Genomic DNA, 23,523 nt, shown 5'->3' with positions numbered 1-23,523 from the left:
AATTGTCTCCATGTTTGCCTTTCTCTTAGTCGGTGAATGACCTCTTGGACTCGGCTGGGGCTCCACTTGAAATCATCGATGGCTTCATTGGCAGTATTTCCGTTACCATCCCATGGTCGGCGCTGGTCACAGAGAACTGTACCCTGGAAATCTCTGAACTGCAGGTCACTTGTCGACCAAAATATAGGGCTGGTAAGTGCGACTCGCCCATCGTACCCAGAACTCTCATGAGTTGAGTTTTTACACTAGGGGTAATGTATTCCTACCAGCACAAACTGTGTGCGAGTTCCTCTCCGCCAGCCACATTCGCCCGTCGGGAGCACTTTCTGTTGTGGGCTAAAATAATGCCAGGTCAGTCTAATTAGAAAAGTGGCACAAAAATATCAAAAAATGAGTGACAATGAAGCTCCAGCATTTTTTTTTCCAATGGCATTTTGTTGTGTTGGGGGGAAAAAAAGTAGCCAGAAAACTTCGGCCTTTCCGTTCACGTACGTGGGCCAGCTGCCATTCCCTGCACAGTGAGCGGCCGGGCATTACAGTGCCGAGGGAAACAGCAATATGTATACAGTGCTAAACTGGCAGTACGAGGCCGCTTTATTCTCAGGGTTGGTGTGTGTCAAAGAGGGCGGATATCCATCACTTATAATAAGGGAATACACCTATGAGTTGCTCATGCACATTAGATCAATTGAGCAAATCTTCCTAAGTTGGTGCGACAAGCTGACCTTCCAATGTAGATATAAGGGTGTCCCTTCTCCGATAGGCCATGTCAGGGGAAGGAAGGATTGAACATGTTAGATTTCAAAAATCTTTTTTTATCATCTGTATCATTGGGGCCCACAGCAAGACCTTGGTATACTTTCTGCTACTAGCAGGCGACACGAAGCATAAAAGTGTTAACTACTCCTACTAGCTATACCCCTCCTGCAAGCACAAAGCTAGCTAAGTTTTAGCTCAGTGCCTGCAGGAGGCAGACCTCTTCAATCAAGGTCTTCAGAACTACAGGGATGGGGTCACACAGGGCAGGCAGATTGCTACCTGTTCCCCATGAGGAGGGCAGACAGCAAGTGTCTATCCTCCAAGAAGAAAAGGTGGCACTATCATGGCCTTAGGCAGTAGATCGCTGCCTGCCAGCTATAGGATTCCCTTTCCGGGAGCGCTCTCCCTCTTCGTAGGTCAGCGAGCAGATGGGGCTCACTGCTGGCAATGAGGGAGCATCTCCCAGCATCATCACACCCGGCAGAGTAGGAAAGTAAATAGGTGAGTATCTCTCCCCTTGCTGTCCTGTCCCTGTAACAGGAGCCCCCTCCTGTGTTACTGTGCCTGCTATTGTTTGTATTTTTCGCCATGTGGCATGGGTATTTTGCCATCACGTGGCATGTGTATCTTGCCGCCATGTGGCTTGTGTATTTTTCGCCTTGCGACTTGAGTGTTTGCCGCCATACGGCTGCTTTTATTTGTTGCCATGTTGAATTTCAAAATGCACTATCCTTTTTTCTTACTGGAGACAAGTTGCTACCACAGATATGGCGGTGCTATACTCCCCTCTCCATACTGAAAACATGCATGCTGAGCCCAGCTGAGCTCGTATCGGGAAGAGTAACTGTTGGCCGAACAGTAGTCCGCTAAGGCTGCTTTCACATCTGTGTCCCAGACACCCGGGCTTCAAGCACAGATCTGGCACAAAATCCCAGCAAAATAGTGCGATATGCTTTGAATTTCGGGCAGGAAAATTTTGTCCTTCATGCCGGAAGCCAAATTTTTTTTTTAAAGTGTGCATCTGTTCCTGATTCATACAGTGGATATAAAAAGTCTACACACCCCTGGTAAAGTGCCATGTTTTTGTTGTGATAAAAAAGTCAACAAAGAGGAATCATTTCAGATTTATTTCCAGATTCACTGTGACCCGTTATCTGTACAATTCCATTGAAAAACAAACTGAAAACATTTAGGGTAGAAAAACAAACAAACTAAAATAACGCGGTTGCATAAATATAGACACCCTAAGGCAGGGTTCACACACGGCAGATTCCCGTCGGAAATCTTGCGGTTTGGCCGCAGCAAAAACCGCAAGATTTCCGCCGGGAGGACCGCCGCGGTTTTAGCCGCGGCGGCTTTAAAGCGGTCCAGCCGCATGCTTTTCCGTTTCGGCCGGCTCTCCCATAGACGAGAGCGCGGCCGTAACATAAATAAACAAAAAACCGACTGTAAATAGACATGCTCAATCTTTTGAAGCTGCGGCGGCCGCAGCCGCGGTTTCAAACGGATTTACCGCAGCGGATTAGCCGTCCCGTGTGGACGAGGTTTCTGAGAAACCTCGTCCACATGGCTGGCTAATCCCGAGATTAGCGGCCGCGGGCGGATCTGCTGCGGTAGAACCGCGGCAAATCCGCCCTGTGTGAATCCGGCCTAAAACTAATATTTTGTTGATGCACCCTTTGAGTTTACAACAGCGTTCAGTCTTCTTGGGTCGGTGTCTGTCAGCATGGCACATCTTGACTCGGCAATCTTTGCCCACTCTTTCTTGCAGAAGCGCTCCAAATCTGTCAGACTGCAAGGACATCCCGTGTGTAGAGCCCTCTACAGGTCAACCACAGAATTCCAATGGAATTCAGGACTGGCTGGGCCATTCCAAAACTTTGATCTTCTGAAGAAGCCATTCTTTTGTTGGTTTGGAGGTCTGCTTGGGGTCATTGTACCGAAAGGTGAAATTCATCTTCAACTTTTTAGCAGAGACTGAAAGTATTGTGCCAAAACGAAGTACTATTTGGAACTGTTCATAATTTCCCCCACCTTAGCTAAAGCCTAAGTTCCAGCAGCAGAAAAACAGCCCCAAAGCACAATGCTGCCCCACCATCTTCACTGCGGGTTGGAGGTCTTCTGGTGATGCAGTGTGTTGGCTTTGTGGCAAACATACCTTTTGGGATTATGGTTAAAAAGTAACCCCTCAGCCTCATCAGACATAACACGGTCTCCCACAGACTTCTGGCAGACTTGATGGTGGTTTTTGCAAAACCTAGCCGGGCTTGGATGTTTTTTTTGGCCTTAAAAAGGGTTCCATCTGGACTCCCTACCCCACAGCCCAGACATATGAAGAATACAGGAGATGGTTGTCACATGACTACACAACCAGTACTTGCCACAAATTCCTGCAGCTCCTTTAATGTTGCTGTCGGCTTCTTAGCAGCCTCCGGACTAATTTTCTTCTGGTCTTTTCATCAACTTTTGAGGGTCATCCAGTTCTTGGTAATGTCACTGTTGTGCCGAATACAATCCACGTCTTGATCACAGTCTTCTCTGTGTTCCCTGGTGTATCTAATGCCTTGGAGATGTTTTTGGTCCACTTCCCCTGACTGACACCTTCCAGCAGTTGGATCCCTTTAATGTGTTCTAAGCTCTGTCTGGAAAATCCTCCTAAGGCCGCTTGCACACGGCAGAGCTGAATTCCGCATACCGGAACCTGCAGCGGAATCCAACCCTGACAGCAGCAGCGTCCGCGTGTACCTGCTTTTCCTCCTCTTCATCTGTACTGCGGTTGAACCCAGCGGCTCACCGTCAGACATGCGCAGTAGAGTTGTTTTGTTTTTCTCACATTTGTGTCGCCTACTGCGCCGTCGCTAGACGATAACGTGGAATACACCACCTGACCGCAATGTTAATTGCGGATCGCTTCCTTTGACTTCAGTGAAAGCCGTCCGCATGGAATCCGCACAAAAATGGAGCATGCTGTGATTTTTTTTTTTCCCATCCAGTTGCAAAAACCGCTATTGGTTTCTGCAAGTGTGTAGGAAAAAGTGTTTTTCCATAACATGCTGTGGACGGTATTTACTGTGGATCCGCGGTGCGGACGCTCACCAAGGATTCCGCAGCAAAAATCCATTCGTGTGCAGGTGGCCTTAAATAGCTAAACTTTATATGGGGTAAATCAGAATTTAATGGGGGCGGAGAACTGACTACTGTTTATCATGAGTTTAAATGTGATTGGCTGATTCTGAACACAACCACATCCCCAATTATTATGTACATTGTTCCAAGAGTGTGTGTAGTCTAGAGGGATGAGTAACTTGTAGAAGTATAAACGGGTTATCTCACTCATGTTGTAGGACCCATAAAAAGGAAAGCAATGGAAACTGATCAGTGGGTTCTTACCCGCAGTGGGTGAATATCGGGTTTTTCATCTTCCGTTTCTGTAACTCCTATTCAGCCTTATCAATTCGTTATGACCCGTGCTAGCAATAGATAATGAAACGTTAGATTTTTGCATGTTTCAATTTATTCATTCTTCATTCTCATTGGTCTATCAATTCTTTCCTCACCTCTCTAGGTTCAGATGGTGTGGAGTCTCACAGCTGGTCCTCATGTATGACCACCAGCATGCAGCTAGCCCAGGAGTGCCTAAAAGAGCAGGCCGAGGAACCTTCAGAGCCCCCGCAGCCCATTGAAGGGTTGGAAATGTTTGCACAAACTATAGAGACAGGTACAATGTACTTCTCACATCATTGCTGTATTGTGAACATGGCGCTTTATCCCTCTTGTTTTTAGCACGTTGTCTTTAGACTTGTAGATTCCATTATTGTTCTGTGTGTCATCTTGCATCGTCCATCTCTTGTAGTGTTACGGAGGATTAAGGTGACCTTTATAGATACCATTATCCGAATTGAGAATACGCCAGCAGATTCTGCCACAGGAACAGCCCTGGAAATACACATTAAAAGGTCAGTTTGTTTTTCCATTCCAGTAGTTTATTGGTACAAATGGAGATTTCTTTACCGTCTTCCTCTTTTTTGCTATTTAACATACACATGTCCTTGTTTCCTTTGTTCTATTTTCTTATTTTATAACTTGTCTTTTATGCGGCATAAACTCTCGCTGTGTTTTCCTCTTTCTGTTAATCTTGATGATTTCAGGGTTTGCTTGATCCTTGTTTGTACATTTCTCTGCCGGTATTAAAGGGGTTGTACCAAGAGCAGCTACAGTTCTAGTGGACGTATATGACAGGATGGCCATTCATCTGACTGGCTGTCTTCCAGTACCACATTTTCTCTACAGCGGAGATGTTGGACTGGCCTCAACTTTCCCAAGCAATACTAATTGTTTGCCTAAGGTGTCAGAAGCTGGACCTAGGGCTGTCAGCTGTTCGTACTAAGTGCCATGTTTTGAAAGTGGTTGTCTCTTGTAGATCGACCCCTTTAATTTTGGTTATGATCAAATATCTCTGACTGTCATCGTGTTGGCGTTACTGATGTTCCCTCAGACTAGATTACTGCGATGAGGCTGTCAGAGACTCCAGTCAGACGTTCCCTGTGGACATCCATCAGCCTCCTGCCTTTATCCAGAAGATCCTGCAGCTCAGCGGTGTCTCGCTGCACTATGAAGACTTCAAGAACCAGCGACACACGGCTTCTCCTACCCCTGACCTTGGGGTAAGTACGTGTTGTGGTTTCATCTCAGACCAAACGGGGCTGATCAATCCATAATTCTATGCTTTTGTCCCAGCAATGCCTACAGTTCAGATTCTCCTAAACTATATTTCTTTCTATTAATCACCTTAATTTTTAGTGAACCTTATAGAAGAAGGATGCCATATTAAAGGGAACCAGTCACCACAATTTTACTACCTAAACCATCGCTACCACTGTACTATACGTGCAAAGGACATGCTGACAGTGTGTTTTAATACACTGCGGTACCCTATCTGCTATCCAGAAATCGTGGTCTGAACTTTTTCTGCCAGCTGTGGTAATCAGCCGGGTGACCTCAATGTAGAGGCTCTCCGTCTTTGTAAAACATGCCCCATGGCTGTTTCATTATCATCATATCCGGCCCCGTTTTCTGCTGCTCTCCCTGCAAATCCCTAACTTGCACCGTGTGCATGAGCTGTGGTGTAGGTGCAGGAGTTGCTGTGGAGCCTGGCGGCCAGAGCGAAGATACTGTCTCTACTCTGCCGCCTTCCACGGCAGGCTCATACTATGCCCATGAGGTGTCCTTCCACTGGTGCATGCTCAATGGGCCAAGAATCCACAGCAACGCCTGCACCACAGCTCTCACACAAGGCACAGGCATGAGGTTTGCAGCATGGACAGGCGCTGATGGGCTGATGAGCGCCGTTACTCAAGGAAGAGTAGTGATTACAAGGCATGTTCATGAATATGCCAGATTCAGCTTGGCCCGTACAGGCACAGCTGACTCAACTCGGCCTCAGTATATGTGATGGGAAAACTTTGAATCTAGATTTCTGGATAGAGAACAGGTACTGCAGTGTTAAAAACACATTCTCAGCATGTCCTATGCGCACCTAGTACAGTGATAGTGGTGGTTTAGATGGTAAAATTGTGCTTTCTGTTGTTCCTCCCTTTATGTATTACAGTCTCTGTTTTTTCTGGATGCAGAAGAGTATATTTTTTTATATAATGGAGAGGGGCATTATTTTATGTCATGCTCTGTTTATGCCTGATACAGCACTGAGGAGACGGCTCGTCATCTTTCTCATGTGAGTAAGGCTGGTGAACTGTTTAAAGGGCTTATCCAGGACTTTAATAGTCTAGCTTTAAGATGAACCTTCAATATTAGATTGATGAGTGTCTGACTTTTGGCACTATGACTTACTAGCTGACTGAATGGATCACAACTGTGACGGACTCTCTGTCCCCTTCATTGTTTACCTGGCACAGTGCTGTAATGTTAGTAGCTGCTGTGCCTGGTACCGCAGCTTAGTCGCATTAACGGGAAGGGGGCAGAGATGCCCTGAGCTGTGCAGTACCAGGCACAGCCACTACTAAATTTACAGAACTGTGCCAGGTAAACAATGAAGGGGACACAGAGTTCCAGATAACCCCTTGTAATACTGCAAATGCAATGGAATCTTTCATTTCTACGTAGAATATATCTATTATACAATTATGGTGGTAAAAAAAAATATTGCAATGCTTTCTTTTAGTGACTACTACCGTGTTTACCCAAAATTAAGACACTGCCTTATATTATTTTTTGCCCCAAAAAGGGCACAGTGTCTTATTTTCGGCATGGGCTTATACTCACCTGGTCCGTGGTGTCCCGATGGTCTCCGGCGGCACCCTCCTCGTCTCACAGCTGATCTTCTGCTGGAGACGGGGCTTTGAATACCCCGCCCCCAGCAAAGCGAGCACTGTGATCGGCTATTTGAGCGCTGGCAGCCAATCACAGCCATTCAGTGAATGACATCGGGACGCCGCGGACCAGGTGAGTATTGATTTTTTTTTTTGGGGTGGGGGGGGGGTGAGGGGGGAGAGGGCACCTGAGATGGGTCCTATTTTCAGGGGGGCCTTATATTTCAAGCCTCCCCGAAAACCAGATAGGCCTTACTATCAGGGTAGGACCTATTTTCGTGGGAAGCACGGTAATGATTTAGGCCCAATGCAAACGGGCGGATTTTTGCTGCGGAATCCGCAGTGGGCATCTGGCTATGGATTCCGCAGCAATGGTCGTCAATAGCATGCAATGTAAAATGACCGGAAATCACTTGGGATTTCTGTTTGCGGAGGAGGAATCACAGCATGCTCTATTTTCGTGTGGCACTCGCATGGACAGCTCCCATTGCAGTCAATGGAAGCCGTCCGCCCCGCGGCAATTCCCGAAATGTCAATTTCGAAAACGCCGCGTATCTGCGTTATCGCCGGTGCGGCGCATTCAGCACTGCGCATGTGCGCCGGCACACTGGCCGACAAATGTACAGAACACGGGAGAAAATATCCATCTCCATGCGGAATCTGACCAGGCCGTGTGCATTTGGCCTTATACGTATTTTTTTTTGCTATGTTGTTCCTGCTTTGTTTATCAGCCAAACTCACAATTTGGTTAAACATTAACTTTCTCTTAACAGTCTTGATTTGAAGGCTGAGGGAGCTTTTAGCCAGAACAATTATCATTCAAATGCATGAAAGCGAATGATAATCGTTTGGTCTAAACGCGATACAATGACTGAATGGCGAACAAGAATCGTTCACTTTTCATTTGTCGTTCATTTTATGCAGTCATGAAAATCATTGCTGGCTCGTTCACTTATCGTTTGGTTTAAACAGCGATCGTTCAGTCCCTCTCATTTGCTTATACAGGGACTGAAGGATTCTCGTTTGAACGAGCCAATGATGCATTTCCTTTCTAAACAGGCTGCAGGAGTGCGAACGAGTTAGCGGTGATGTCACTCGCTCGTTCAAACGAGAATCGGCTCGTATGAAAGGACCCTAACTAAGGGTTTGCAGAATAAACACCATGTGAGCTATAGAATTGGGATTGTCAGCGCTGTGTTCAACATTATAACTAAGGATATATTCTCACAAATGATTTTACTGTGAGGTTTTCAGACCGAAAAATTAGTCTGAAATCGCACTTAAACAGAACAGATAAACTGTTAAAAAATAAATCTCAGCATGTTCTATTTTGGTGCAGTTTTCTTACGACAATCTCCCATTTTAAGTCTATGGCTGCATTTTAAAAAATGCTTTGCGCTCGCGTGATGCAATTGCGATCCATTTTTAACATGTTACCATGGAAACCATAATTAAAAGAGAACCAGGAAGGGATTTTATTTATTTTTTATTAAACGCGCATAAAAAAAGCCATACAAAAAAAAAATGGAAATTGCGTGGAAAAATCGTTTAAAAATGGTAAGCAAAATTGGACTGATTTTTACAGACTGAGTTAGCAAACGCCCATGTGAATACCCCCTAAGGGCTCCTACCCACTTGCGTTTTTTCAACGCTGCGATTATCGCTGCTTTTTTTTTTTTACGTGATTGTCAATGGGACTTTCTAATGTTAAAAACGCATCGCAAATTGGTGCTTTGCGTTTTTAACATTAGAAAGTCCCATTTGACAATCGCGTTAACAAAAAAAAAGCAACGATATCACGTGAAAAAACGCGCAAGAAAAACGCAAGTGTGCAGGAGCCCTAAGGCTATTTTTTTTTTTCTTCAGTTAAAAGGTTTGTGCGAGGATTGAAAGTTATCCTACAGGATAGGGAATAACTTGGAAATCAGTTGGTGTCTAACCACTGGGACTCTCACGATCTGGAGAATGTGCGTCCTGAAGGTCCCTGCATGAACGGACCAGTGGTCCGGCATGTGCATTGCCACTCCATACATGCAGGGAGCCTCGGGACTCCTGTTCTCAGCATCTGGTGGGTCCCAGCGGTTAGACCCCCACTGATCTCAAAGTTGTTCCCTATTCTACGGGGAGGGGAGAACTTTCAATTCTGGCACAAACCTTATAGCCCCTTCAGATAATCTGATGTATCCTCATTAATATACTAATATAGACCACTTCCATAGCTCTGCATTGTGCCTGCAGCATATGGTCTGTAATGGTGATAAGTACTGTTTTAATAGTTACAAGTGCAGTATGACTGCTGAAGTCCTCCCTGCTGCACTTGGTTTGTGTTTTTGTGATGTGAGGCCTGTATATACATTATTTAGTGACTTTTCTCTACAGGCAATTCCTAGTTACATCGCTGTATCTCATTGTTCTTCTAAAACATTAGTTGGAAATGTACTTATATCTTCTTTTATGTTGACAGAACCCTCCTGAACCCAGTAAGCACACAGAAACTGATTCGGCTCAACCACAAGGGGCTGCCAGCCGACCAACACAACCGCCTACTACCCCTACCCTCCAAATAGGCAGCTGCTCGGGATGTACAGAACTCATCATCAAACTGAAGCAGAATGACATGTTTCCAGGACCGAAGGTGACCACACAAAAACACACCCCTTCGTATGTGTCTGCTGTGGTGTGAGACTATATGTATAATTGTTTGAGTTAGAACATGATGACGTCTTATAGTTAGTCCTAGTCTCCCTTCACATGTGATGTCTTTAGAGATCATTTCCTCTATAGTGAAACAATTGCTAGTAACTAGAAGGATTTCATTTGTCTTTATTATGTTGTTAATTCCATTCTCCAAACGTCAAGCTCGCTGGCATTGGTTGGAAAGGTTACCGTATACATCAATAGCTGACCGCTCATTCGGCAGCTCAACTCCCTCATAAATATTAAAGCTCGGATTAGCCAATCGTTCAAGTGCTCTAAATAGGGAGAGGGGGTTATAAACTATGTTAAACACCCCTGGCAGTGGCTGCTTATCCCACAACAACAAAAGATTAGATGTATTGAAATTCAACATGTCTAATCCTTTACGATGTGGGGAAGAGGGGGATGGGGGGGGGGGGGGGGGAGTTGTCATACCCCCATACACATAAATTAGTTTGCTGGTCCTGCGGAATCAGTGTGTTCAGCCAGCTTTGCTCTTATGTGTATGGGCACATTACCTTACCATGTCCTGATATAGGAAAAGAGCTGCTGTTCCATCAGGGAAAATACTTTACAAACTAAGAAAACGGGTTAATTTGTGATGGCACAGAGGTCTTATTTGGATGAGGAGACACTTTAAGTAATGTTGAGATGTTTTTCTTTTTGTAGGTGGAAATTGATGGGAAGCTCGGGTCTCTTCACTTGTTCCTGAATCCACATCAGATAGCCAACTTGCAACAACTGTTGGATGCTTTAAGTATTTCAGGTGAACAAACGGACCGTCAGCTTATTATCGTATTAAATGATTAATTACTGAGTATCTGAAAACCCTATAAACGGTTACTGACAGTGGTTTCATATGACAGAATCTAACAGTGTGAGGGAGAAGTTGCTGAAGAGTCGGCCCCTAGACATGGAGGATCTAAAGCTCATAGAACAGGATCTGAATCAGCAACTTCATTCCGGACCTGGATCCCTATGCCTGCCAGATCCTGAACTTGTGTCCTTTCAGAATTTGGAGAATGGAGGTGAATATTTTAATTCAATAATTATCCTGCCAACTTTTGCTGGTCTTTTTTTCTCTTTCTTTCAGAAAACGGATTTAAGGAAAGGGACAGCAGAACAATATCACTGGAGTGTGTAAAGTGACTGGGTACTCATTCTATTTTGCAGATATGTTTTTCTCTATGGCGGCCATGACAAACAGTGTCACCTCTGTCCGATCGACAACTGATTTATCAGATGTGGACCTTGACTCTTCAGTTTACAGTGATTACAACAACCCCCAGTACCAGGGGCCAGCTTTTACTCCTGGAGTAAGTGTGAAAAGTGATGTAGTATGTTATGCATATGTTATAGGCCAAGTTATTTAGCGGTTTGCATTCCTGTGATTGTACGCTTGCTAAATGGGTTATCTACTTAAAAAAAACAACCTTTTTCGTATACCTTATTAGGGAATTCTAAGGATCCCAAGTTCCCATCTGTCATTTCTGAGTCAGGCTAGTGAGCAGTGAGACCTTGTTCACATTTAGTATATTCCCTGCTGAATATACTGCTGACTTTTTTTATTCCTATAACTAAGCCAACACCCTTTTATGTCTCTACATTAGCCATGAGAGAGAAAGGAACTGGCTTAATTACTGAAACAAGCCACTTAGCCAGCGCCTTGCAATCACATCACCAATGCTTGGAAGTGGGAGGAAGTTCTATATCGTGTCAGAACAGGGACGGTAATGAAAGTGCTGTCCCAGCTCTACCCAGACTGGATTTGGAGAAGTCTGTTTCTCCAGACAACCCCTTTAACACTAGGATCTATAAAAATGGATTATAAATCGAGATGAGTGAACCTACTCGTTTCGAGTAATTACTCGATCGAGCACCGCGATTTTCAAGTACTTCAGTACTCGGGTGAAAAGATGCGGGGGGAGGCGTGGCGGCGCGGGGGGTAGCAGCGGGGAACAGGGGGGAGCCCTCTCTCTCTCCCTCTCCCCCCCCCCCCCCCACTCACCCATGGCGCCCCCCGAATCTTTTCGCCCGAGTACGGAAGTACTCGAAAATCGCGGTACTCGGCCGAAAAAGGGGCGTGGCCGAGTAGGCTCGCTCATCTCTAATTATAAACTTTTTTATAAAAGCAGGATATATGCATATGTAAGCAGCTTTATATAGTTCTCTTTAGTTTGTCTATAATTTGCTTATTTACTGGGAGGAAATATGTTGCAGTGAAAAACAACAATATAGATGACATTCAGTATTTGTTATCATTTCTTTTTTTTATGGTTCGAATTTTCATTTTTGAAAACTTTTCTTTACTTCCTAATAAGAGTGAGTTCTTTAGCCTCTCTACCCCTCCTCCACTGAGAGAGGGAGAGAGAAAAAATGCCTTGATTTGGGGCAATCATTAGGAATGGTCAGAAACAGATAACTTTGATTAAAAGGGTTGTCAAAGATATAGTTAAATTGAACAGAGTGCAGGGAATGTGAAAAACTAACTAAATAAGCTATACTGACCACCCTGACCTAACCCCAACCCCCGGTCCATCTCTCGTCCTCTTCCTTGTTTCTTCAGTAGTTGGCTGTAACAATGACGTTCCATATACACACCTAATCACTGCAGCCATATACGGCATGAGACTTGAGACTATTGAAGCAAGTGATTGGCTACAGTGGTCACTTATGTATGTGGACACATCATCACTGGTGGGCAGAATGAAAGCGATGGTTCTTGACCAGCGGGGAAACGGAGCAGTGATTATGGCTTACCACAGCAGGTAAGCTATAATCACTTCTCCATTGAAGGAGAACTCACCACCTCCTGTGATAACCTATAATCGCAGAACAGTGATCATAGGTGACCACGGGAGATGGTGAGTTCTACAATGGAAGTGCTCAAACAAAGGCTGGACAGACATCTGTCTGGGGTGATCCTGCACTGAGCAGGGGATTGGACCCGATGACCCTGGAGGTCCATTCCAACTCTACCATTATATCATTCTTAGTTTATTACTCTTTCACATTCTCTGCCATTAGTTCAGTTTTACTATAACTTGGACGACCTGTATGACAAACAATAGATTTTTAGAAGAGACCATTTCCTTAAACTAAAGATTTACTTTGAGTCTTCTGTTAACGTTGTTTAAAAGTGTGTGTCATAACTGTGAAAATATCGGATAGGAGTAAATAAAACTCATTTGTAAGATCCTCAATGGACCATAAAGATCCCTCTAAAAAGATTTGGAACACATAACAAACCCTTTCTGTACCAAAAACCTGAAGCTTCTAAAGATCCTAGTTGTGCAAAGTGTAATTTATTGTACAGTGAAGAGGCTCTTGGGAAATGGTAAACTTTTCCACCACACTTTAGAAAAGAGAAGTGGATATGATCTATATTTACTTAAAGGGCTGTCCAGTTGTAAACTATTGATGGGCCATCAAAAGTAGATCAACAGGTTTCTGCCGCCTTAGACCCTTTCTGGTCAGCTGTTCTCCCTGCTTGTGCACTGAGCAGATTTTTTAAGGAAGCGGACAGCTCCATTCCCGATGCAGTGACGAAACTTGGTATTACAGACCAAGATCCCACTAAGATGTATAAGAGCTTTGTTTGTATTACTAAGCCCTGGCCACTGCAGTTTGAACAACTTGTTGCTGATAGTGCTTGGCAGAATATTAAAAGTCAAACCAGTCATTTGTATCTGGGACCAAGCCATTCATAAAAATGCTTCATATTGACCCAGCTGATGAAGAGGTCTGCAAAGATCAAAATATGTTACAATTGCTGGTTTTAAATAAAGTACCATTTGGTTGTTTTAAACAACATTTACTTTAAATATTCTTCCAGCACAATCGGCAACAGGTCGCAACAGAACTCTAGTTTTTAAGTTCCTCTTCATCAGTTTTCACACGCTGATCGTTGGTCAGACAGCGTAGCAGCATCTCATACATTCTTTGTGCATACCTCTCCAACCTCTAGCATTTCAATACACCATCCTTTTTTGGGTTGCTCTGCCCCGTTTTTCTTCTTGTCTCTCAAGACTGCAGTGGTAATGGAGCGGTCTGCTTCCTGCAGAAATCAGCTCAATGCATAAGCACACCGATTCAGGGAAGAGCTAATCAGCAGGCACCCGGTGTGGTGGACTTCCACCGATCTACTGTTGATGACCTTAAAAATTGGCAACCCTTTTAAACTTAGTTGCCCCCATTCCTTGGTGAGAATTTAACAAAGGCTATTTTTATTGATGGCTTATTTTCCAGAAAGGTCCTCAATAGCTCATCGGCTGGGGTCCCCTGCTCACGGCCCCGACTAAGCAGCTGTTCAGATACCGCTGTCTTCAGCAAAACACATGGAACAAAGCAGAAGCGGATCACTTCCACCCCTGTGTAGTGATTGGCTCATAATTGAAGGCTCATTGAGAGCTGTGCCTGCAATTACCAGCACTGGCCACTGCACAGGGTACGGAGCAATCTTTTTCCACTCCAACTCTGGTGTTATGCCGGTGACAGCTGGTGCCTGAGCACCTGATCCCAGCCGATACCACTATTCATTATGTATCCTGAGGACAGATCATCAACAAAAATAGCCTGAAAACCCCCTTTAAGTAGAGGATGGTAAATAACAATGCGTTTTCATGTAGTTATTTATTGACTTTAATACATTATATAAAAGTTAAAGGGGTTGTACCAAAATCGACTTTTATCATCTAAAATAAAGGTCTAATTGGTGCGGGCCTCGCTGCTGAAATCCCACTGATACCATGAACAGGGGTCCCTTGTTCCCCTCTCTTCCTCACTGTGGGCTTATTGCACCCCCTCTCCCCATCCACAGCAGTGAGGAGAAGATTGAACGAAGCAGTGGTCGAGCATCTTTAGTGCTGCTCCATTCATTTCAATATCTGACAATCCCATTGAAAATGAATGGAGTAACAATGTGCATGACCGCTGCCTCTTACAATTTCTCCTTGACTACAGGGGTGGCAGTAAGCGCACACTGAGGAGTAGATTGGGGACACTGGACTCCCATTTTTGGGATCCGTGAGTCCCCCAGCGAGCAGACTTTTATCACATAGGGGTACAACCCCCTTTAAATGGTTGATTTTGGTTTGACTTTTCTGTGTATAACGAGAGTTTGCATTTGGATAGGTTATTAATTGCATTGGTTTATGACTTCCAGCTAATGCTCAGCAGCCCGAGACGATTTGGTACGTCACCGTTTTCTGCCACTATCCCACCATTGCAAAACCTCAGCAAGATGCAAGGTGAGAGCCGCTTGTTTAGATTATTCTTCATATGCAGCATGGCTTTGGTCAGCCGTAGTGGCATCTGAACCTCATATCCTAATTGGTTGTAAAGGAATAGCTTACTAAATGTATATAAAGACTTCTGTTCTCTTTAGAAGGCAGATATTTGTCAGAAGAATTATTGGAGCCGGGGAACTCAGACCAAGTGACAATTTGTAGAGTAATAGGGCTATGACACTCTCGAAAGCCTGAACCGTTTTGGCGCGGTTACTGGAAATGTGACACAACATTTCAAGTAAAGTGTTATTAATTGATATGTTATGTTAGAATCCCAGTAATGGCAGCCTTGTAGACGTGCCGAAGGGATTGTGCGCCCTACAGTATTGTAAACCAACAGCCTCACAGATTAATTGCACCAATAAGCTCTTTAGAAATGTCTGTGTGGTATTTCTGAATACCCCTTTTTGATTGATTTTTTTCCCCCCTTTTTAAAGAGCATTGGTCACCAAAATGCTGTTTTTCTGTGCCTTTGATGCAATCATTCTAGAATCGTACAATAAAGATATTTTGCAATATGTGATTTTCTTCCAGTAACTTACATTGCAGTATTCCAGAATGTACTTAATGAAATAGCTGCTGAGGAATATTTGTTAGGAGTTCACCTTTGCCGAAAACTTGTGCTTAGCTGCGCTGAATCTGATTGGTCAGAGCCGTCACTGCATGTTTATTTATTACAACTATTTGTCACTAACCAGACATTCACAGCACGTCATGTGGGCATGAACGCAAGGGGTTGACCATACTCGCGCTCTCAATCCTATACTCGTAGCAAGATGGAGCATAGATCAGGCCCCAACACAGTCCTGTGTGCCCCAATCCTCCACGCTGCCACCGCTGACTTTTTGTTGTATGGCAAGTTAGATGCCTAAACGCTAGTAATGTGCAAGGTTATTGGAACTTGCTGTTATCCAGCAGTCAAAGTTAAAACTCCTATCGGGGTCTGTAGGTTTTTATAGAGCAACAAGGACCGAACCTATTAGGCCTCATGTCCACGGGGAAAATCAGATCCGCTGCAGATTCTCAATGGAGAATCTGCAGCGGGTCCCTCCTGCCCCGCGGACATGAGCGCCGAAAATAGCAATTTAAAAGAATTTACCTATCCGGCGCGGGCGGGGAAGGTCAGCTGTTCCTCACGGCCGGATCTTCATTTTCGGCCGGCGGATGAATTCCTGACGCCGGCAGCACGTCGCCGGCACGTCGTCGACGTGCCGCGCGCATGCGCCGGGCACATCCGCCGAGCCGAAGCAAGGGAGATGCGGCCGTGAGGAAGAGAAGAGCTTCGCGGTCCGCTGCGGGTGAGTAAATGCTTTAAATTCCTATTTTAGGTCTCCCGCGGATCCGGACGGCTTCCATAGGCTTCAATAGAAGCCCGCGGGAGCCGTCCCCGCGGGAGACCCGCATGAAAATGGAGCATGGTCCAGATTTTTTCATGCTCCATTTTTTTTAAAATCACTTTTATTGACGATCCGCGGGTATTTATCTACCCGCGGGTGGTCAATGCATCCCTATGGGGTGCGGATCCGCATGCAGGAAATCCGCTGCGGATCCTAAATCCTATTTTCCCCGTGGACATGAGCCCTTAAAGTTTAAATCTTTAATAACAAAAATGTGCAATTCTTGTAAGAAGTTACAATACAAAACAAAAACGGTTACAAAAATTAACAGGGAATAGCAGTAGAATATCAGACCTACACTTGTTAGATTGGTTCAAATCGGGGTGCGAGGAGCATGCTGGATACTTGTCAGGCAGTTCCTGTAAGGCTGGGTTCACACAGGGCGGATTCCCGTCGGAAATCTCGCGGTTTGGCTGCAGCAAAACCGCGAGATTTCTGCCGGGAGAACCGCTGCGGTTTAAGCCGCGGCAGCTTTGAAGCGGCCCGGCCGCATGCTTTTCCGTTGCGGCCGGCGCTCCCATAGAGGAGAGCGCGGCCGCGACGTAAATAAACAAAAAAGGAAAGGTAAATAGACATGCTGCATCTTTTGAAACCGCGGCAACCGCAGCCGCGGTTTCAACCGGATTTACCGCAGCAGATTAGCCGTCCCGTGTGGACGAGATTTCTGAGAAATCTCATCCACATGGCTGGCTAATCCCGAGATTAGTGGCCGCGGGCGGATCTGCTGCGGCGAAACCGCGGCAAATCCGCCCTGTGTGAACCCAGCCTAAGGGTGGATACAGTCTCCTCGAGTCTCCTGGAGACACTGATCTTTGATTAGCACCCAATTTTTACCATGTCCCAGCCATACTCCCATAACCCTCCTACTGACCGTGTGATAGGGCAGTCTGAGTACATACAGGATTACATTTTTTGTTTGGAGCCGTAAGTCATATTTCCCCAGGAAGCTTCGAGGGAGAACATATGATTTGTTTTATTTTAGTAAATGTAGCAATCTATCAATACTAAACACTGCTGCCATAGCTTTCCCGATTGAGCAGATACTGAGTTTTGGGGCTTTTGATGTCTTACTATTCTAGTGTTGGGAACATAGGAGTCAGCTGGATTGTCTGAGCACAGCCGTTTCACTGGTGTCATCCAGAAAATGGATTCTGCTGGGGACATCTTAAGCTATGATCCTTCTACCTCAGTGCAGACCTGCTGGGAATGGAGACATTGTGGCTTCCCTCAAATGCATCTTAAAGAATAATTTTCAGCTTGTAGGAGCATTTACAATAACTTGACGGCATTGGTATTGATCTGGCGGTTTACACGAACGTGACAAAACCTGTTTTCATGTGCGTTTCATTGGGGTAACTAGGAGACATGACACTAAGAAGAAAAAAACAAGTTGGCTCCTCATACGTATGCTATACCCATCTTACTGGTACTCAGCTAATCCGTAGGATGCACTGAGCTTAGTATCAGTAAGGGGCAGACACGGATCTAGACCGCCAGATCTGTTCTACCTTAGTCCCCTAGCTTGCATAGCTATTACTCTGGACTACAGGACAGGGGAGTATGTTTCTCCCCTCCCCTTCTCCACTACCCCACAGCATAGCTATTCTCACATGCCTTTCTATGTCCTCCCCCCACCTTAAAGTGGCTTTCCAGGAAGCGCAAGCTGCCTTCCTTTTTTTCATTTCCGTCGCATCCCAGGGGGTGTCTCTGCACAAACTGGATGTGATGAGAGCCATTCATCAACATTTCCTGGTCCTATCTTCCTTCAGGTGCCCTTATTCTTTTTTTTCTCATACCAGGTGGTCGACGTAAGGGGTTGTGCTGCCAGCTTCAAAGATGGCCATATCAGGGTGGATCCGCTCAGCCATTCTTGAGGCTTACTGAGTGAAGGGTACAGATCACCTTTCATGTTTTCGGCACGCTCTACCTGTTCAGTGAGTGCTTCTTGGGCAGTACAGCATCAGGCCTCAACCACCCAGCTCTGCAGGGTGGCCATCTGGTCCTCTGTTCATACCTTTCTCAAATTCTACAGGGCGCAAACTTTCACTTCGGCGGGTGTGCACGTAGGTCATAAGGTGTTGTAGGTAGCAGTGGCTCAGCCTAAAGACCTCGCGTTTTTGTTTCCTGCCCCAGGGACTACTTTTGGACAGCCCATGGTCCTGTGTCCTCCCAATGAAATGCATGAGAAAAGTGGATTCTTGACTTACAGTAAAATCCCTTTCTTGTAGTCTTCATTGGGGAACACGGCACATGCCATTCTTTTTTTTGATGTTACTATGCCCTTTGTTGTTAAGGCATGTTATTGGGCATGTTCTGTTCCTTGGTATTCTGACTTTTTTTTTGTTAGCTCATGCTTCTCCTACTGCTGGTGTACAAACTGATTAGCTCAATGCCAGTAGTCATAGGACCACAATAGTCATAGAATTAAAAAAATTCAGGAAAACCCTACCGGTATACATCAATACTCCTACAATATTATATAATGTGTAATGTACTGAATTGTTTGCAAACCAGGATTCCGTAAATTGCCAGTAATAAGGGTGCAATAACCAAATGCCTTACCCTAATTTGTCCACATGGTGTCACTATGATACAGTCAAAGTGCTTAAATGGGTGGTCCGAGGTATATTTTTTTCGGTAAAAGTATATTCCCCATGCAAAAAATGAACTAATCTGCATATACTCACCTCTCACTGCTTTCTCTATGTCGTGCGCCACCACTCGGTCCTCCACTGCTCTGTTTATTTACAGACAACAGTCCCGTCTGGTTTATGGGACGTCACCGGCACTGCAGCCAATAACGGAGCTCAGCGTTTGTGTCCTAAGTTCTGTTATTGGCTACAGCGCCGGTGACGCCCCCTAAACTGGCTGGAGCAGCCTGTAAACGTGACGTCAGAGGGGAGACCCGGAGCGGCGGCTGAGGACACAGCGGGAGTGGGGAGAGTTTATGCAGATCAGTTATTTTACTGCATGGGGTACATACTTTTACTGAAAAAATATAACTCAGACCACCCCATTAATATTAGTGTATTGTATAAAACTGAGATCATAATTCGGAGGTAGCAACCACTACGGCTGCATTTTTTCGTCACTATATTCAATGTGAGTTAAAGAAAAAATCTAATTAAAGGTGCTTTGCAGAGTTAGAAAAACATGGCTGTTTTCTTCCAAAACATTGTCACAACTGTCCCCAGGTTGTGTGGTATTGCAGATGAGCCCCCTTTACTTATGTGGAGCTGAGCTGCAATACCAGGCACATCCATAGACTGCTGTGGCGCTGTTTCTTAAAGAAGACACTTTTTTTTTTTTTTTTTTAAATCCCATCTTGCTGGTCACTTGTGATTTGATATAACTGAAAGACTATTCTTTTGACAGGTAAACAGTCTTCCTCATCACCTCTGGAACCTCTTAAGCCTGAGATGCTGCTGAAACTGACAGTAGGGGGTCTCACTGTCACTGTGCCGCATATTCCTAGTGATGCCACTAATCCACAGGAACCTGCGTGCAGAGAAGCAGCAAATCACTTTTTCAAGGAGCTAGCGTATTTCAAAGATGCCGCCTTCAGCGGGCGTGACTTTGGCCACCTACGTGAGCACTTTCAGAGGGCTTGCCAGCTGAGCAATGTCAGGTGAGCCGCATGGAGAAGATTACAGGTCATTCTTGTGTTGCTAATTACATGCCACCTCGGTGACCTTATACTGCTCTACTAAAATTAATTTGTCACTCATCTACAATAGATGCATCTATGTTTGGGTGTGCTAATTATCTGTATGCTATTTATTCACTGGGAAGCAATAAGGTATGTCATAAGGTCCTTATACTATCTGCCCATGGTAACGAGCGCTGACCAACAATGCGCGTGGCAGTCTGTGCTTGATGATAATATTTACATGGGCAGATGATCTACTGTACTGGGACAAATGATCATTAATACGATCGTCTGTCTGCAGACGATTATCAGTGGTCAGCTGAGATGTACAGATACACAGAGAGATGTACAGCTCAGCAGCTAGCTTTTTTAATGCTCATATAAATGAGACGGTCTGCCAACGAACAAGCGTTTGTAGTGAAGGTGCGCCTATCCAGCATCAGGTGGCACTGTGTATTGGAAGCAATTGATGTGTCACCTTAGTATAAATGCACAAATCAGTCAGAATCCTCAGTTTATCAGATAACGCTTATGGTCCATCAGGAGGCGGTAAATATAGTATGACACTCCACTAAGGAGTGAACCTTTCCAGATTTATATCACAATATTTGGTAAACGCTTTCCGCATCTGGGCTGTAAAGCACCTGCTGAACATGCTGAAATTATTTTTGGGCTCCCATTCATCCGACGGAGGTCAAGAGTTTCCCTTAGGCCTCTCTTGGGGTAGTATGCATTAACAAACCTTTTATTTCTTTTTAACCCCTAAACACAATAGGACGTACAGTTATGTCCTGCAGCGTCGGGGTATTTATGAAGGGAGATCGCAGGATGTTCTCCCTCCATACAACGCAAACACCCGCTGTTTCTTACAGCTGACACCTGCCCGCAACAGCTCCGATAAGCCATGAGGCTCATCAGAGCTGTTAACCTTTTATATGGCACTATTAATGACAGAGGCATTTAAATCCCCCGGCCGATTTTTCACGGGTGCCGTACAGCTGCCCGCGATGAGATAGCAGGGAGCTGTGCGGGCGTCATGGCAGCCAGGGGCCTTCTGAAAGACCCCAAAGCTGTCATGACAGAATGCCTATAAAGTCATGCCTGTGGGGTGGCTTGATAGAATGCCTGCCCGATCGCAGTATGCCGTAATGCTATGACATTGCGTCATACTACAGGAGCGATCAAAGCATTGCTAGTTGTTGTCCCATTTGGGGACTAAGAAAAAAATGAGATTAATAAAGTTTTACTAATTATTAAGAAAAAAAAGTAATAAAAGTAAAAGAAAAAAATAAAACCTTTGGCCATATTTATAATAAAAGAATCTAAATAATAAAACAAAAATACATATTTGGTATTGCTGCGATCGACCGATCCATCAAAGTAACGCATTATTTACCGTGGACGATAAACATCGTCAGAGAAAAAAAAAAAGACCGCCAGAAACTAACTAACTCACTCACTGACTGTCTGACTGACTTGCCACTAATTCTCTAACTTCCCTAACATGAAATTTGGCAGGAGCATTCTTTAGGTCCTAAATAGGAAAAACAAAGGTGTCACAACTCGATTATTCAATGCTAATTGCAAAAGTACATACACTCCTATGTAATGTAAATTCCTGGTGTAGTACAAGCGTGAAATTTGGCGCAAGCATTTTTTAGGTCCTTATTGAGGAGAGTGGGATGGGTGGCACATTCAGCAGAGGGACATTGGTACATGCAGTCTGAGGAGAATCTAACGCTCCTCTATACATATGTTATTCCTCGGTTACTCTAAAGCAACCTTAACTTCATAAAGTTTTCTGTTCGAACAACACGTAAATACCTGTACCAAATTAACTTTGGCGAGGCCGGGTATATCTGCTAGTTACATATAAGCCGCATTTGTAAAAGAGATGATGAGTGTCCAAATATAAGGTAGATAAGTCATAGATCATGTTCTGGCAGTCATTGGGAAATTAGACAGAGTTCCTCTAATGCATGACTGGCAATGCTGTCTAGTTTAGAAAGAGCGTTGGCTTTACTTGTGTGGTCTCTCTTTTAACCTTCATGCCGCATGCACTAACCCCTATATATGACTGTGATTGTGAGTCAGGTAGGATGGGGACCCCCTAATCAAACGTCTAACCCAGGGACCTCTACTAATGTTAATCCAGCCCTGTGCACATCGTGGCATAACTTGGTGGATTTACTATTCTGTACTGGGTAACAACCTGTCTGAGTTTTCTCACCCTGGTTCTTCAGGTAGAATTAAAGGGGTTGTCCCGCGCCGAAACGGGTTTTTTTTTTTTTCAACCCCCCCCCCGTTCGGCGCGAGACAACCCCGATGCAGGGAGGTAAAGAAAGCTCACCGGAGCGCTTACCTGAATCCCCGCGCTCCGGTGACTTCTCTACTCACCGCTGAAGATGGCCTCTTCCTCCGTGGACCGCAGCTCTTCTGTGCGGTCCACTGCCGATTCCAGCCTCCTGATTGGCTGGAATCGGCACGTGACGGGGCGGAGCTACACGGAGCTACACGGAGCCCCATAGAAGACTGCAGAAGACCCGGACTGCGCAAGCGCGGCTAATTTGGCCATCGGAGGGCGAAAATTAGTCGGCACCATGGAGACGAGGACGCCAGCAACGGAACAGGTAAGTATAAAACTTTTTATAACTTCTGCATGGCTCATAATTAATGCACAATGTACATTACAAAGTGCATTATTATGGCCATGCAGAAGTGTACAGACCCACTTGCTGCCTCGGGACAACCCCTTTAAGAAGCGGTTGGATGTAAATTTTGACAAGGGGACAATTCGGATACCTATATTTACTAGTGAATCATTTTAGGAGATCTGTTACCTGTATAGATCTACGTTGTACGAGGATTATAAAGAGACTCTACGATGTGTAGTATATTAGATACTTTATAGAACATGTTTAGCGGTCTACTGTAGATACAGAGGAGGGATTATTTAGATATAGCTCATCCAGATGGCTACTCATTTGGTGATTTTCATTATAAATACTTTTTTGACTATTTGTGGTTTTTTTTCTACATGAAACATTGGTCTATTACAGAATCACAGCCCTTGCAGTTCAGGTAGTTGGTGAGCAGAGATCGGGTAAAGGAGCGCAGCAAAGCAGTATTGACCTCAGTTGTGGGATGTTGGAGATTTTGGAATGTCTCTGGCAAGGAAGCCAAACGTCTGCTAAGAAAAAAGGCCCCGAATACACGGAGGTATGTGCAATATATGACACCAACTGCCAATGTAATAGTGGAGGGTGAGTTTAAGGCCTCATGTCCTAGGGGAAGTTCGGGCCCGCACGGATTCTCCATGCAGAATCTCGCAGCGGGTCCCTCCTTTCCCGCAGACGTGAGGCCAGAAAATCCCATATACTCACCTGTCAGGACGCTGCGGATCTGCC

The 23,523-nt window shown here is 44.9% G+C and overlaps 1 protein-coding gene across 1 annotated transcript in view; it reads left to right on the top strand.

Moving 5' to 3' along the window:
* ATG2A (autophagy related 2A) overlaps positions 1–23,523 on the top strand; it is a 105,524-nt gene that overhangs the window by 5,874 nt on the left and 76,127 nt on the right. Inside the window, exons 2-12 of the mRNA XM_066582931.1 lie at positions 30–192; positions 4,325–4,477; positions 4,613–4,715; positions 5,255–5,423; positions 9,550–9,720; positions 10,452–10,548; positions 10,649–10,810; positions 10,956–11,098; positions 14,947–15,031; positions 19,843–20,095; positions 23,176–23,335. Of these exons, the coding sequence (XP_066439028.1) occupies positions 30–192; positions 4,325–4,477; positions 4,613–4,715; positions 5,255–5,423; positions 9,550–9,720; positions 10,452–10,548; positions 10,649–10,810; positions 10,956–11,098; positions 14,947–15,031; positions 19,843–20,095; positions 23,176–23,335 (1,659 nt within the window). The remainder of the gene's footprint in view (positions 1–29; positions 193–4,324; positions 4,478–4,612; positions 4,716–5,254; positions 5,424–9,549; positions 9,721–10,451; positions 10,549–10,648; positions 10,811–10,955; positions 11,099–14,946; positions 15,032–19,842; positions 20,096–23,175; positions 23,336–23,523) is intronic.

Source organism: Eleutherodactylus coqui, chromosome 11 (genome assembly GCF_035609145.1).
Source record: "Eleutherodactylus coqui strain aEleCoq1 chromosome 11, aEleCoq1.hap1, whole genome shotgun sequence".
Classification (NCBI taxonomy): domain Eukaryota; kingdom Metazoa; phylum Chordata; class Amphibia; order Anura; family Eleutherodactylidae; genus Eleutherodactylus; species Eleutherodactylus coqui.
This window is presented reverse-complemented; position numbering and strand designations above follow the sequence as displayed.